At 50.3% G+C, this 17,067-nt stretch overlaps 1 protein-coding gene across 5 annotated transcripts in view; it reads right to left on the reverse strand.

The window, feature by feature from the left end:
- The window catches only part of NOS1AP (nitric oxide synthase 1 adaptor protein), a 139,655-nt gene extending 123,718 nt beyond the window's left edge, over nucleotides 1-15,937 (reverse strand). For all 5 annotated transcript variants that reach the window (XM_077824544.1, XM_077824541.1, XM_077824543.1 and 2 more), the window contains exon 1: nucleotides 15,833-15,937. In XM_077824544.1, the coding sequence (XP_077680670.1) occupies nucleotides 15,833-15,937 (105 nt within the window). The remainder of the gene's footprint in view (nucleotides 1-15,832) is intronic.
- Nucleotides 15,938-17,067: the final 1,130 nt, after the last annotated feature.

Consider the following 17,067-nt stretch of genomic DNA (forward strand, 5'->3'; position numbering starts at 1 on the left):
TCCCAATATCAATGATGATACAAAAACATTCCCCAAGGAAACCAGGAACACACTGACCCCTCCTAAAAGATAAGGTCAAGATGACAGTCCGTAATAGAGATGTTTTGATGGAACCAACATGTACAAGGTGATGGGTGATAATTAGCCATGTCGAGGGGCAGTAACTAACTATGTCAGAGGGGCAGTACTAACTTGTTTGTTTTGGGATATAAAGATGTATCTCAGAGAAAGTATCTTTGTCTACCCTAGGGAGGAATGGAAAGTCCCGCCGTTCACTAAGATGGTCCATTGTTATGGGCATACATGTATTAGTGGTCTAGTAGAGTCTGCGGGATACTAGTACCATGCTCCATCGACAATAAACCTGGCTGGGTGCCTTCGTTCCTTAACATATCTTGTGGTCATTGGGTGGTTTGCTCAAGGTCTGCCGTGCCAGCTGTCTGCGCAGGACTGGGGCAGCACACAGAGGGAACACACACACGCAGCCAAACATCTATGAACATCTAACCACACTAGTGACCCCAACCACTGATCTGGTCCCCACAAAAAAAGCAACTTCAAAAAGACAAGGTATTTTGCAAATGACTTTCAGAAAGTTTTTGTTTTCAGAAAACTGCTACTGAAATAGTTATTGGAACATTTCATTTCCCAAAACCAGAAATTTTTGGTAAATCCAATTTTGCTGTAAGCCATTGTCAGAAAAACTCCCAAAATAACGGTTCCATCTGGATTCCTGCAAAATGGAAACAACTTCCAGATTCTGACATTCTTTGTGAAGAGAAAGTTTTTTCTTCACTTTTCAGGCATCAGAACCTCACCCAGTCAGCCTTGAAGTGACACGAAGGAGCGCAGCATGAGCCTGTAGTATGGCAATCCAGACCAAAGAGGCACTCTGCCTACCTACCAGCCAGGCACGGTGAGTAGAGATCAGACCTGGAACACTGCCAGTTTACATCAGCCTGCTGGAGGCCTGCCCATCCAAGAGCACCCTGGCAGAAAAGCATCTGCGAACCCAGGACCAAGAAGCTATAGGAAGGAGCAATCCTGAGAGGAACAAGAAGCCAGAGCTCATGGCCTGAGCCTGGGGGTCATCCCCAAACAAGCCTGCCCACCCATTCCCAGCCGTGGGAGCTATTTAAACACCTGGGTGGCCATTGCAAAGTACAATTGCCTCTCCATGACCATTAATTAGAACATACATCTCTACAGCACCCTTCATCCTGCAAAGCACTACACTGACATTATTGATGAGAAGCACTTGCCCGCCACTGATTATCCACCTGGGAAGGAGAGGCTACAGCAACCAGCACCTTCTGCCCAGCAGCAGGAGGAGAAATGCTGGCCATGGAAACAAGCTCAGCCCCCTCCTGTTGCCAGTGCACACTGGGAGATGCCAGGTGCCACACAGAGCCATTAGAAGGGACACTAAGGCTTTGGGCAGGAGCAAGCAGTCATTTGATCACACATCTAGGGGTTGGATGCACAAGGGACTTGCAAAGCTGGGTCTGTCCAAGCTCTCAGTAGCTCCCCTCCATGGAGCGAATCAAAGATCTGAAAACACTGGGCCTGAGCTTCACAAGAGTCCAAGGGCCACTCCAGGTGCTCAGACATTGGTCAAGAGAGGCAGGGCTTAGCCAGCACTCACCAGGTTAAGGATCCCATGTACCAGTCCCCCAGTGGCTGCTATGTCCCCAAACAACATGTTCCCTCCACATTGAGCTGCAAAAACTCCTGTTTCCTGAGCACCCTGAGCACCCAAAAGTGGGCCCCAGTGGCTCTGCCGAGTGCCTGCTTGACTCCCCCACAGCTCCACTGGTGGGAAGGGTAGGTGTGCTGTGCCTGGGGGAACTTGCCACGAACACAATGCCATGTGTGGGGGAGGAGGGAGAGCCTATTCCTGATGCCTTGGGGCTCCTGGACTTGATAACTGGATTAGCAAATAGATGCTCCAGCCTTCCACTGCACACACAACTTCACCAGAGCCTGCAGCTTTACATCCTGTCCACACACCCCTGAGACAAATCCTGTTCCCCTCGCTGCTCCCCTCCACCCCATGACTGTGAAGCAGGTGCCAGCCCACTCTTCCCAACCACACTGCAACTGCTACTCATAGTGCTGAAGGAGGCTGGTTCTCCAGATGTTCCCTGTTTTTTAGTACAAGGGGTCACAATGGCAGGGTTAAGTCACCTGAAAAGCAACACAATACCACCTAGACCCAGCTCAGGCACTGGCTCAGAACCACCGCACAGAAGGGAGAGCCAACTATTCTATCACCAGCATTTTCTGCCATGCCCAAGAGGCTCTCCCAGCTGTGTGTGTGTGTGGGGGGGGGGGGGGGGGGGGACAGGACAGGACAGGACAGGACAGACCCCACACTGCTTAGCTTTTGGGACCTGACAGTCATGTGGAGAGCAAAGGTGTGATGTCATCTGGATTTCCTCTGGTGTGCAAGCTGGGAAGTCACTGAGCCAGCAGTAGGGGAATGTTTCTCATTCCTACTCCATCATCACTGTCAGCCTAATGCTCCAGCTCCAATGGGGTCACCAGGAAATCCCAGGGGGCAGACAGAGAGAGAGCGCGCCAGGGCAGGGAGGAGGAAGGAGAGAAGCTGAACCCAGTCCCCCACTGCAGGCTGGTGGTATGAGTCGGGGAAGCTTGTGGCTGTCCCAGGATCCGCAGGAATTGCTGTATTCTGAGCCCCTGCCCCAGCTGTTCTGAGCTCCAGAGCTGTACTGCAGGAAGAGGCGCACAGCTTCCAACAGCAGCCCCTTGAATTGCACTGCTCCAGAATAGAGCAGGGGTGGGACTCCCTCCCCACACAGATCCCTCTTCCACAGCAGATTTATGGCCTTAGGCTGGAATATGCACAATGCAGCTTATATGGCACTCCAGCCCCCTGCATTTGTGCATTCCTCTGAGCCACCCTCTTGCTCTTCCTCTGGGACTAGCTACCCAGTAATACAGCGATTGTTTAAAGAGGAGGGAGAGGGGAAGTTGAGTCAGATCACATGGCGCACGGTCAGAACTCGTAGAAATAGGAAGTCGGACCTCAGCTAGCTGAATGGTAATGGAAATGTCCTTCGGTTTTCAGCCTGGCCTAGCCACATGGCTGTGGTGGGCCCCAGGCTCAGCTGATGGGTGAAAGCTCTGCCCCATCAGATAGTGTGAATGGCATATCCAGTTCTGCATGGACTGTATAACCCAGGCTGGTAGCTTCAATGGGGTATCAGCTCAGCCCTATGGCACAGCCATGGGACGCACCATGGGAATAACCCTAACGACAGACAGCTCCACCTGAAGTCAACACAGGATGAAGTACGGATAATTAGTATTTGGGATGGAGGTGGTGGTGGTGAGGAGATTCAAGAAGCAAGGCCCAAAACAGAAAGGTGTACTTGTCCCTCTGTATTATAACATGTAATGGTCAACAGGCCACTATTAAAAAACAACACTAAAAGGAACACTAAGGTTCCAGGGGGAACCTCTCTGAAGCCACAAACTGGCTTGGGTACAGCTGCAATCCCAAGTCACCCTCTGTATGTGCATTATGGATTGAGGGGCTTATTACATGGCTACATGTTATTTCTCACATATCCTACATCTCCCCTTAAATCTTCAGATCCACATGGGCAGCATCTGTTGGAAAGACAGAGAGATGGCTGAAAGATTGTTAACGGCTTAATATTAGGGCATCCCATTATCTGTGCACACTTGGAGCAGCTTGTGGCCATGGTCCAGTTGCTGAGTTAAGACAATCACACATGGACAAGCCAGTCTGCAATTTAGGCAGCTCCCAGACTCCCTGCTGATGCAAGACTCCCACATAGCAGCATCCATGAGCAATGCGCTGGGTCATCTCTGGTTGGCTAGGAGAGCATGTGCTATCCTGGCTGGCCTCAGTGATACAGGCCTTGGTCCCCGCACACCTGGACTACACCACTGCAATGTATCTGGGCGTACAACCATCACATCTAAGGAAACTCCAACTAGCATTGCATCTCCTCGGCAACATGAGTTGCCCTTAGCACATCACACTTCTTCCATCTACCTCCTCTAATACAAACAGGGCTGGTTTGTAAATCCACACCCTGTTTTCCCCCTGGGAGTGGAAGGGCGAAGAAGAAAAAGAAACGAGGACCAGAAGTGGCAGAGGCTCCCTCAGTCACTATGTCTCGCTATACACAGAGATAGGCATAATACAAGAGCCCGAACAAACCTAGATAGACAAAGGAGTCCCCGAGTTCAATATGAGTTTAATCCCCGTTCATTAGACTGTAATAGACTCTGTCTCGAAGGTACCTATCTACTCACCTGCCCCTCCCAGGTCCTGCTCCATTCCCCTTCCCTTCCTGGGTTCCTTGGACCCCTTCTGACCCCTGCTTCAGGGCTGAGCCGAGAGGTGGGGAAAAGAGAGAAACCTACAAAGGGGCACAGGAAGGGCACACGCTGAAGTAGGACACGTCTATGCACTTCTCTGTACCGGCATGGAGCAGCTTCTAGGGGTTTGCACTATATTTTGATTAGTGCTGAAGCACAATCCCTGCATTAGGTGTAGAGCTCTCCCCCCACAGCTGAGATAGCAGTTAGCTCTCCTTTATAAGCCCGATTTTTCAAACCCCCCTCCCTGCATCCGCTCCAAAAATAATCCAGCTTTCTGGAGGTTTTGCCTGTTGCATCTCCTCCCAGGCCTGAGTCTTCCTGGGAAGATACAGATGTTTGGAAGATGGAGCTGTAGTTTACACGTTACACGCTTTGGGCTCCTGGTCTCTAGCAGCTAGGCCTGAAGCCCCACACTTGCTATGTTCCATAGGACTCCTGGAGCAGATATCTCAGTACTTGAGGCAGAGTTAATGAGGGGGCTAAGAGATAACATTTCTTCTTGTCCTGTCTCCTCATTATGTATTTCTGTATGTTTGTAACCTGGCTTCTGGGCTCAGCCCAGAGATTTGAGAGGGAGGAATCTGCAGCGAGGAATGGGGCATGGGAGAGACAGGGGCAGATGAAAGAGCAGCACTCTCAGAAAGCTGAGGTTTCTAGGGGTGGCAGGACACTAGCAAAGCATGGAGAGTGCAGGGAACCCCAGGAGCAAGAAGTGTACCTGGAATGGGGGCCAGGAGGAGACAGCAGGGAAGTGGGTCATGCTTACAAGGAGCGTGCATGTCACCTGGGGAGACAGAGAGCTTAACATCTCCCATACAAAAAACCCCTCCCTTTCTCCTCCACCACCCCATAGCCCATGCAGTATAACCATCCCATCCCCAGATCCACTCATTTTAGTGGGGGGGCAGCTAAGTCTTGGGGAGGCGGGGGCCATGGAAGTCCCACATAAACCTTGGGGGTGGCTTTAAAAAACACATTTTACTTGAGTCGTGTAGCCAAAGACCCTTGTTAACCAAAGGGTCACGGCTGAGAACATACAGCCGACACCCATGTTCGATGTCTCTGAAAGTCCCACATACTAGGCAGACCTGCTCACTGCCACACAGAGACGCTACCAGGTCCCCTTATCACGCGAATCCCTCTCCCGCTGCCCAGCCAACACCACTCTCACAAATCTAAGCTCTCTAGGACAGTGACCATCAACTTATGTGTTCGTACAGCACCTAGCACAACAGGGCCTTGGTCCAGCAGGGCACTAGGACTCCTATGCACTCCAGCCTCACAATAAATAATACTAACCTCTGAATAAATTCATGTCCTACTCCAAAAAGCCATTTCCACCATTCACCTGGTAACCTGGGGCCCAACTTGGCATGCCTTTTGCCAACTGTACTGCTGCTTCTCAGCCAGGCATCTCCTTCCTGCCAGTAGGAAGCCTCCATCCCTCTCGGTGGCAGCACTGAAGCCTGCAGTCCTCTCTGCAGAACAGGCTCAGCACTGGCAGTATGTGGTTTCCTCACACAACAGTCTACACAAAACACAGGCCACCAAACATCAACAGCAATTAGTCCCTACAAACTGTGGTCAGCCCATAATCATACTAGGAAGCTGGTTCTTTAGCTCAGGTGATACAGGTCTTTGCTTTTATATCCAGAGGTTCTAGGTTCAGACCCCACAGCTGTCCCAAAGAGGGGCATTGTTACACTGGCTATGCTGCCTGTCACCACAAGACCACAAATGCTCCCAGAGCCAGGAAGAAAAATCAAGAACCCTGCTACCCAGTGTCTCACTGCTGTTATGCACTGGTGTTATCCACTTGGCATTGTCCATACTGGGTCTCCCTGTATGGGCTGCCTGGATAGAGGATAAAAGCATGCTCCCCCTGCTGTGGCTAGAGTAGAAGAGGGCTGGGCATCTAAAGGCTGTTGGTTCAAACCCTGCTAATAACCCACGTGAGAATGAAAAAAATTACATCTAGGTATACAAGTTAGCACAGGGGCCTTGGAGTATTATTACAAGGACTTTACATTGCAGACCACCAATTTAGAAGGCATCTGTTTTACTATTGCATATTCACTTGTATTTCTTTAACAGGAATTGTCCATTTAATCAAGGGCTTGCCAGACTGAGAGGCGCATTGGAGGGGGATATTTTGCCACTCCCAGCAGCATGTGCAGAAAGGGTCGAGATCCTGTCTGTGTCAGCTCCACAAAGGTCAGAACTGGATTTAATAAACATCTCTTTCCAGAAAGTAGCCTCCCTCCGAAAGATGTCACACTGTCACATATAGGTGGGTTTGATGCCTCGGGACACAAAGCCTTTTGCCTGGAGGCAAAAAAGTTCGAAAACCACTGCTCTAGAGGAACTGTGGGAGCTAGAAAGAGGAAGGAGAAGCAGAGAAGACACTGTTAAATAAATAAATGGATATTTAAAGAGTAACAAGGAATCTTTAAGAGTGGGGAATCTGCGCCAGCTCCCCCATGACAAAGTGCAGGTCAGGGTTCTTTTATCTCAAGGCTTCAGCAGTTTAAAAGGTCTGGCTTTTGATTTCATGCTAAGAATGCAAACCACAGTGTGCAGATCAAAACTAAAAACTCACAAGGTTTTCCCTGGAGCCAACTTTTCTGCTTCCCATCAGCCTGATCAAGAAAAATTCAGAGGCACTAAGAGCTGTGATGCTAGGGGACCTGGACAATAAAAACATATCAAAAGGTGTGAAATGTATTGCTGTCCTTGAGAAGATGGAGCAGGATTAGTCAACTATTGGATTTATCTCTAGAAAATAGATTAGCATAATCCCTGGAAGATACTTAACTCTAGTCTGACTTCCCAAACCAGACCATATGGTTGCAAGCAGCTTCAGAAGATGCAAGGAACTCAAATTAAATCTCTTTAGCTCTGCCCTGACTATGCCACATTCCGATGCTGCAGTTTGCTTTGGAGCTGGTGTACTAGTACTGTGTTTGGTTTTGGGTGGGAGCAGCAAGTCATCACAATCGGTGGATCAATCTGTGGGTGCTTCTGACAAACAGAACAATAGTAAGGGGCTGAAATGCAGGCAGGCATTCTCATCATTGTGCCAATGCAACTCAGTCCTGACCTGCTGATATTCCAGCCTGCTCCCCCCGCCCACAGTTTTGCCCATCAGTGGCAGCTGGTGCCCAGAATAAGTGGTGGAGCTACAGCTGGCAGTTGGGGACGCCCCACATACTTCTGCTCTCCCAAGTAAGATCAAATACTCAATGAGTTTGAGGCTCTTCTCCCTCTCCCAACAGCTCCTTTGAACCCACTGTTCTCCCACCACTGCTCCTTCTGACAACCAGCACCAGCAGTCCCTGCCCTCCCAGGCCACCTGCTGCCTCATGGCAATCACAGGATGGCCAGCTCCTCACTCCCTCCACCTCCTCTTCCCTGCTTGGGCCCCAGTACTGCTTGGGAGGTGGGGGTGAATTCCACACCGGTGCACTAGCTCTGGGGCCAGCCTGATTCTGCCCCCAGGAGGACTGAAAGGGCACCCTGTGAGCACGTGCAGTTCTCAGCACTACTGCACACTGGCAAAGGAGGGAGCAGCTCTCCCAGGAGCTAGGTTTCAGAGGGTAGCTGTGTTAGTCTGCATCAGAAAAAAAAAAACAAAAAAACCCCACACCACACACAGGAGTACTTGTGGCATCTTAGAGACTAACAAATTTATTTGGGCATAAACTTTCGCGGGCTAAAACCCACTTCATCGGATGCATGCAGTGGAAAATACAGTAGGAAGATTATACACACACACACACACCCCCAACATGAAAAAATGGGTGTTACCATACCAACTGTAACGAGACCAATTAATTAAGGTGGGCTGCAGGAGAAAAACAAAAACACCTTTTGTAGTGATAATCAGGATGGTCCATTTCCAGCAGTTGACAAGAAGGTGTGAGTAACAGTGCGGGGGGAGTTAGCATGTGGAAATAGTTTTTACTTTGTGTAATGACCCATCCACTCCCAGTCTTTATTCAAGCCTAATTTAATGGTGTCCAGTTTGCAAATTAATTCCAGAGTTGGCAATGGGCTTTGTTGCAAGGATAGGTTCCTGGGTTAGTGTTTTTGTTGTGTGGTTGCTGATGAGTATTTGCTTCAGGTTGGGGGGCTGTCTGTAAGCAAGGACTGGCCTGTCTCCCAAGATCTGTGAGCGTAAGGGATCATCCTTCAGGATAGGTTGTAGATACTTGATGATGCTCTGGAGAGGTTTTTGTTGGGGGCTGAAGGTGATAGTTAGTGGCGTTCTATTACTTTCTTTGTTGGGCTGGTCCTGGAGTAGGTGACTTCTGGGTATTCTTCTGGCTCTGTCAATCTGTTTCTTCACTTCTGCAGGGGGGATTGTAGTTTTAAGAACGCTTGATAGAGATCTTGTAGGTGTTTGTCTGAGGGATTGGAGCAAATGCAGTTGTATCTTAGAGCTTGGCTGTAGACAATGGATTATGTGATGTGGTCTGGATGAAAGCTGGAGGCATGTAGGTAAGTACAGCGGTCAGTAGGTTTCCGGTATAGGGTGGCTTTTATGTGGCCATTGCTTATTAGCACTGTAATGTCCAGGAAGTGGATCTCTTCTGTGGACTGGTCCAGGCTGAGGTTGATGGTAGGACAGAAGCCCAGGAACCTATCCTTGCAACAAAGCCCGTTGCCAACTCTGTCCACATATCTATTCAAGGGACACCATCATAGGACCTAATCCCATCAGCCACACCATCAGAGGCTCATTCACCTGCACATCTACCAATGTGATATATGCCATCATGTGCCAACAATGGCCCTCTGCCACGTGCATTGGCCAAACTGGACAATCTCTATGCAAAAGAATAAATGGACCAAATCAGGCACCAAGAATTATAACATTCAAAAACCAGTCTGAGAACACTTCAACCTCCCTGGTCACACAATTTCAGACCTAAAAGTTGCTATTCTCCAACAAAAAAAACTTCAAAAACAGACTCCAATGAGAAACTGCAGAATTGGAATTAATTTGCAAACCGGACACCTTTAAATTAGGCTTGGATAAAGACTGTGTAATGACCCATCCACTCTCAAAGTAAAAACTATTTCCCCATGCTAATTTTTCCCCCCATTGTTACTCACACCTTCTTGTCAACTGTTTGAAATGGACCATCCTGATTATCACTACAAAAGGTTATTTTTTCTCCTGCTGATAATAGCCCACCTTAATTGATTAGTCTTGTTACGGTTGGTATGGCAACACCATTTTTTCATGTTCTCTGTGTATATATAACTTCCTACTGTATTTTCCACTGCATGCATCTGATGAAGTGGGTTTTAGCCCACGAAAGCTTATGCCCAAATAAATTTGTTAGTCTTGAAGGTGCCACAAGTACTCCTCATTTTTTCCCCCCAGGAGCTAGAGGCCCATATATGTGCCCCATGGTGCTGCAATCTGCCAGCCCTTCCCCTTTCCTCACCCACCGCCTGCTGCTCTCCCCAGGGTGCTGCTGGAGAGAAGGGGAAAAGAAAGACCCCATCTCAAAGGGGGCGGGGGGGGCGGAAGCTGTCTACTGGTGGCCTTCGTGACAAAGAGTGCTACACCAGAGCTAAGCAGTACTATTAAAGAAAGGCAAGGTGGGGCTCTGCCCATTGGCCAGTCAATACCAGCAGCCAGAGCGGCCTGCGGCACCTCTTGCTGGTCCAGCTGTGGGACCCCCAGCAGCCGATACATCAGGCCCTGCAGTGGGTTCACAAAGGAGACAAATTGGGACTTGGATGAGCGAAAAAAACTGGTTTTCAATGGTGACCTAAGGCCGGGGTTCAAATCCCCCACCCCAATGGCCCAGCTAGGCCCTCGCTCAGGCAGAGCTCCCTGATCAGTATTAAAAATAGAGTGTAACAGCGTACAACAGAGTACTGATTACTGCAGGTAAGAGATGTATCTTAACACAAGTGCTGTTTGCAGGCAGCTGCAGATAGCACTAGTCTGAGTGTAAAAATCAATTAATACAGACTCAGGCCTGCGCTCACCTCCTACAAAGTCCCAAGCAAGCTGGTTAAAAATTCTGATCTACAGAAGCACAGAGAGCCACTTCTGCCCTCCTAGGGGCTGTAAATCAAAGATCCTGACTGCTAGCAGTTATTAACAACCCCCGGACACTCCTCAGAAAAAGAGGCATGTTAACCCTGGCCTCCAGGCTAAACTCCTACATGGGTAATTACATTCCAGCACACTAATATTCCCCCTGCCGTTCTATTCAGAGATATTCTCACCCCTCCTGGGCAGGGAAGCTACTGCAGAACACCTTCTGCATTCCCCTAAGAGGTGGATGAGCCATGCTATTTAAGTGCTTTGGGATCCTTCAGGATAACAATTAGAGGAGCATAAGTACTTAATTAATCTCTGCCAATCTAATAAGAGGATGGAGAAATGCAGAACACAGATGGCTCAGGCAATATGGCAGTAGGAGTTTCTTGAGCAGCACACAAATTTGGGAAGACAGGGTCAAATGGATGCTCCTTGGTGTAAATGCAAATCACAGCACACAAAATACTTCAAGGAAAGAGAAGCAAATGAGAATATCTGTAGAGAGCAAGGTTAATATGCACCACTCTGAAGAAACAGACAGGCTGGTGACAAGGAGAAACTGAGTCAACAGACAGCTGGGGCAGAGTAAGTGGAGAAATCCAGAGACAGACAAAAGAACATGGGCTGACCCAGTACTATGCTCTGCATCACCCTGCGCATGAGACAGTTGGCTCCCAGGCTGCCACGCCCCAGGTCAACATGGATGTTTGGAGAAGGCAGAACACTCAGTGGGGGCAGAAGCTAGAGTGGAAGACAATCTCTAGTACCTCTTGTGAGGGGGGGGGACCAGGATGTTCAATGCAGGAGTAGGATAACAATCAGCACCATGGCCATGGAGTGGGGGAAAGAAGAATGAATTCAGTTCCTGGGCAATTCCGGTGGACGATGATCAGCAACCCCCAGCACACAGTCAAGAAGCAGATTATAGATTGGTTCCAAGACCAATTCTTCTATGGCTCAGCACCCCCCACAGCAGTGTCCTCGGTCAGCCAATTGCCCATGCTGGGCCAGGCTGCAGGGTGACTGTGCCATGCACAGCAAAGCAGAGGCTTGCCTCTGAAGAAGGCAAACACCTTCAGCTGCAGAAGCCTTGAGAGTTCTCATCCCATCACCCTCTTTGTCCCTCTGCAGGTTAGCTCCCACCAACTGACAACACAAGTGAAATGTCACGGCTGCCCATCAATCAAACCTTGGGGAAACACTATCTGAAGGAAAGTAGCCTCAGATGGAGCCTCTGTTGTCAGCATGACAGCCCTGTCCACCATACTGAATTGGGAGGCAGACAACATTTCGTACCTTTGCCTTTCAAACTCCATGATCAGCTATACCTATTATGGACACTGTCACCAAATACCACCTGCTCAGGGTCAGAGGTCATGGGGGAGGAATCACCAAATTTTTCTCAATCTGGGAGGGAATCAGGAGAATGTGTGAAACACTGACCACATCTGCCAAGAGACTGAAAAATATCCAACACAGAGGGGTCTTTTGCTGCCAGATTCACTAACAAGAATGCACAAGTCTAGCATCCCTGTCCTCCCACACTACACCACAAAATGCACAGCCCAGCGGACCTGCCAAATAACAAATGTTTGAACCTTTACAGAAAGGAGGTACAAGGACAGATAGGATGGCAGTGCACTATGGAGGCAGCTGAGAAGGCTAGGGAGGCAAGGATCTTATCACCAGTAGCAAGGAGTCCCAGCCAGAAAGGCTCCCGCTGTTCCCCACACTTCCTGGGAGGAGTCCACTAGGCCCCTCCCTGGGAACAGAGGAGGCTGGCAGAAGGCCCCACCTCTCCTCTGGGCTGTCCAGTGGCAGCAGAAAAGGTGCCTCAACAAAGAGGGAATATGGGGTGGGGGAGCAGGACTAAAGCACTCCTCTGCCTCCAATCACATGGGACCAGGACCCTACCCCTTCCAAAGAGTGGTCTATAACAGCTCCCAGTTCTGCCCAGGAGGGAGAGTGAGTTAAGGACAGAAGAGTTCTCCCACCATCAGATTAAGGCAATTCAGTGTCCTAGATACTCCACAACACAGGTCCCAGCATATCATGGGACTGCACTCACTATGCCTTAATCCAGCCCTGAGCCCTGCGTACCCAGTTTCAGCATCTCAAAAGCCCCACCGACATCACTACGTTACAGTGGGAAACTGTATCTGGTAAAAGGGACTTGAACTCGCAGAGGGATGCAGCTGGACTTTGGGATGGGTGAGAACAGGGGAAAGAAGGTAGAGGCAATATTTTTTTAAATGAAAGACATGAAAATATTTTTATAAGAAGTATTTTAAAAATGGAGAGCAGAAAGGTTTAAAAATCAGTAAAGCTAAGCAAAGGAGGAAGTTAGTAACAGTGGAAATAGGCAGGGGATTAATTCACTAGTAAATAAAGTGTTTAAAAATGGGGACCAGTGAAAGGCAGAGAAACTGAATCAGACTCCTTTAATTGTGTATTAGGCAACCTGTGTAACCACTTATCACTGTTTACCCTCATCCTCTCTATTTTTAAATCCACTTATGCCTTGTCTTAGAAATTAGGCTGCAAGAGTGTTAGAATCTCAGCTTTGAGACAGGGATGGAAGTACAATTTGCAAAAGCACTTACGTGACATAGGAGCCTAAATTCCACAGTGAAAACCACTTATGTCCTTAGGCTCCTAATTTCCACAGGGCTTAGACTGAGCACCTACATGATTTTGTAAATGGAACTTGGGTGTTTTTGAAAAGTCTTACTCTGAGTTTGTACAGCACTCAGCACGATGGGACATTTTATTGATTAAGAGAATGAACAAGGCAGTATCCATGGCAGATTTCACTAAGCAGTTTTGATTAGGCAGCTAATGCTATAGAAATCTAAGGTGGATGTTAAAAGAGCAGGACAGAAGATGAAATTAGGGCAGAGCTCATTTGCCAAAACAAACTAAATTTCCCTTATGCACCAAGGGGCTTGGAACTTGAAGGAACCCATGGGAAAAATATATGGGTCCTGATCCAAAGCCCACTGTCAGCAGGAGCTATGCATATGGAGGCAAGTCCTTTATCAGTGAAAACATACACTTACAATGCAGCAGCAATTAAAAACCAAAGAGCATAAAGTGATGCATGAAAAAGGAAGAAGAACTAAAACTGTTGTAACCACATTGCTGCAAACCAATTGTGCACCTTTATTTGGAGAACAGGCTTAAGCTTTAGTTCCATGAGTGTAGCAGAGACAGAATTAATCCAGAAGAGGGCAATGAAAGTAGTTAGATCAGGATAGATATAAGTTACAAATTGCCATAGGCCTGTTCAGAGTGGGAGAGAGTGGAAATGGGGCAGAGAAGTTCAGAATCATGAAGAGCTGTGGTGTTGTTGCCAGCTCTTGAGCCAAGTTGGTCAGCAGCACTTGGATGGAGTATTTAGATCAGGGGTGGCCAACCTGTGGCTCCAGAGCTGCATGTAGCTCTTCAGAGGTTAATATACAGCTCCTTACCTAGGCACTGATTCCGGGGCTGGAGTTATAGATGCTAACTTTCCAATGTGCTCACTACTCAACCCCTTGCTCTGCCCCAAGCCCTGCTCCCACTCCACCCCTTCCCCCAAGCCTTGCATGCCCATGCTCCTTCCCCCCCATAGCCTCCTGTGCAGGTGAAACACCAGATTGTGGTGGGGAGGGGGAGTAGGCGCTGATTGGTGGGGGCTGCCAGCAGGCGGGAGGCACTGGGGAGTGGATGGCGGGCTGCTGACATATTACTTTTACTCTTTGGCAATGTACATTGGTAAATTCTGGCTCCTTCTCAGGGTCAGGTTGGCCACCCCTGATCTAGAAGCAGGCATGGATGCTGCAGGAAGCACTCTGCTCCGAGTCCAGATGGAACAAATGCCAGCAGTGTGTGTGGTGAGGAACAACTGTCCTGTCCTCAGCAGTGTCATCTAGATAAGAGAGACAGCAGAGATCCTGATCACTTGTGAAATCTCCTGTTGCCATTTTCACCTAGTTGTTTTAGTAAAATTTCAATCCAGGCAGTTCCATTCTACCTTCTCAAGAATCCACCTTGCAGCTCCAAGTCGATACAGTATGCTTTACTATGTACTCTTGCCATGTTCTAAGCCAGAGGTGGAAGGAACAATTCCTACATGTTTGGGTTAAGTTTGCAAGGCACTTTGGGATTCCTTGAGAAGAAAAGACACTATATAAATGCATTATATTTTTTAAATGGCCAGTCCTTCCCGTGATGCGGAGGGCAGTGTCACTGGCCACTGAGGCAAAAAACAGGGCTGAAATGATAATCTTTCAACCCCCACCCCCATTCAACCTTGTATAAAGTTAATACAAATTGGCCAGGTACATAATGGAGCATAGGGAAAGTTTGGTTTCCTTTGAAAACATTCAGATCAAGCACTGGCCATTGCCAGAAACAGCATCCAAAACTAAATGGACCAATAGTCTAAACAGGGGCAGCAAAACTGATCTTTCTATGGTCACTGTCCAATTCAGCTGTTACTTTGCACCTACTCCAAACCTGAGCCAGACCATAGATGTTCTGGGCCAACAGCTTAATAAGAAAGAGGAATATTAACACATTTCAGTGTCTAGATACAAGGACAAAGGGAAGTACAAGTTACCCCAAGGTGTGAGCTAGACTGAGGAATAAACTCAGGAGAGAAGTGGTGGAAGCCCAGCTTCTTGAGTCACTTAAAAAGTAGATTTCAGAGTAAAAAGAAAAGGAGTACTTGTGGCACCTTAGAGACAAATAAATTGCTTAGTCTCTAAGGTGCCACAAGTACTCCTTTTCTTTTTTAAAAAAGTAGACTAATAATGTTCCATAGCAAACCATCCTGGCCTAGCCAGGGGGTTGGGGGTGTTGACCTTTCCCGAGATAGCCTTGTCCTCTAATGCCTTTTACGTTTTAGTGGAAGTGGCAGGTCACACCGCGCTACGAGCCCCTGATGCAGGCCGAGCTCCTGGCTTAGGAGAGGCAAAGCAGGGCACATTTCCACCTGATATCAACCATAAGCCAGAGCCCGAGTCCTACGATCATGGCTGCGCCGGCGACCTGCTGAAGTTCGCCGTGCCCGGCCCGCCACTCCCCGCCTGCCGACCCCCGGCCCGCGGCACCAGCCCGTTCCAGGAGAAAGGCGCAGGGCGCTGCGGGCTCGGCCCACAGCCGCGCTCTGCGCTGGAGGGAAGGCAACCCGCCTGCCTGCCGGGAAGGGTGCGGGCCGCACACGGCTCCAGACAGGGCGCCGCAGCACCCCGCCACCTGAGGGCGGCTCCCGGCCCCGCCTGGGGAGGCGCAGTGGCACGGGACCAGGAAACGGGCTTTTCCCTCAGCTAGGTTCTGGACGGGCATCAGCCCGCCCCGAGCCGAGCCGCTGCAGGCACCGCACAGCGCCCAGCCCCTCACCTTGGCCTCGAAGCAGATGCCGTGCTGGAAAGCGTCTTCATTGTGCAGCGGCACGCGCAGGTCGTGCCTGTCGTCGACCAGGTTGTAGCGAGACTTGCCGGGCATAGTGGCGGCGGTGGGGCCGGGAGCGCCCGGCTCCCTGTTCAGCGCGCCCGGCGCCGCGCTCCCTCCTCCCCCGGGCGGGGCGACCGCAGCCCCCGCCCGGCCCCAGCAGCCAGTGGCCGGCGGCGGAGGGCTGGGACGGGGCGCATGCGCAGTACCAGCCCGGCCGGACGGGCACCTGAGCCGGAACGTGGGGAGGGGCCGTTGCAGGATCGGCCAGGAAGCCCCTTCCCCCACGGGCCTGCGTCACTGGTGTTGCTGGGGTGGCGGTTGCCATGGCAATGGGCCCAGCGGGCAGTGGCGAGCCGCTTGCCCCGGCAAGGCTGCTACCGGCCCGTTCCGTTGCGGTCAGCCGGGGCCGGGCGCTGCGAGGCGTTGCCGGCTCCCCGGGCCCTGCAGCCGGGGGGTGCATGGCGGGCCTCGCGCGGGGAGTGGAAAGCAGCCTAAGGCCCGCCCCAGCCGGCTCTCTGGCCCCGGAGCGGAGCGCTGGTGCGGGCGGCGGCAGCGATCGCCTCTCCCCAGCCCCGCGGGGCAGGAGCGCCCCCAGCAGCCAGGGAATGCCCAGAATCCTCTCGGGACGGGAATGGGGGGCCCAGAGCAGGGAGTTAGGGTTAGCCCCCACTGCGATGCGTGGGGCTCCCAGTATCTCCCAGTGAATGTCCCGGGACCAGTGACACTCTCAGCCCCTCTTAAGGCCAGAAACAGGGTCAGCCTTGGGGCAGCCACGCTGCCCCCCCAGCCTCGAAGCACCACATCACCCTCGGGAGGCATCAGATCAGAGTTGAGGAGTGGTTTAGTCCCGTCTTGCCTGTGCACCCTTTGGCCGTTCAGGGGTCACCCGAAACGTTTTCTGCCCTGAGCAACAAAACGCATAGGCTCAGCCATGGTTACACACTTACTTTCAATTAAAGCTGTGATTACATGACTCCAGGAGTTGCGGCTCCAGGCATGGACCAAGAGTACCTCTGCTTTCACCTGACCCTGTCATTCTTTTAACTACTCTGCCCTTCTGCTCTCTCTCACCTGGCACCTTTATACCACTTACACCCACTTGCTGAAAATGCTGCCTACAGTTTTGGCAACTCATGATTTTATGACAAGTTGAGGACCCTGTGATTCTGAGAGAATCTCAG

Source organism: Eretmochelys imbricata, chromosome 8 (genome assembly GCF_965152235.1).
Source record: "Eretmochelys imbricata isolate rEreImb1 chromosome 8, rEreImb1.hap1, whole genome shotgun sequence".
Classification (NCBI taxonomy): Eukaryota; Metazoa; Chordata; order Testudines; family Cheloniidae; genus Eretmochelys; species Eretmochelys imbricata.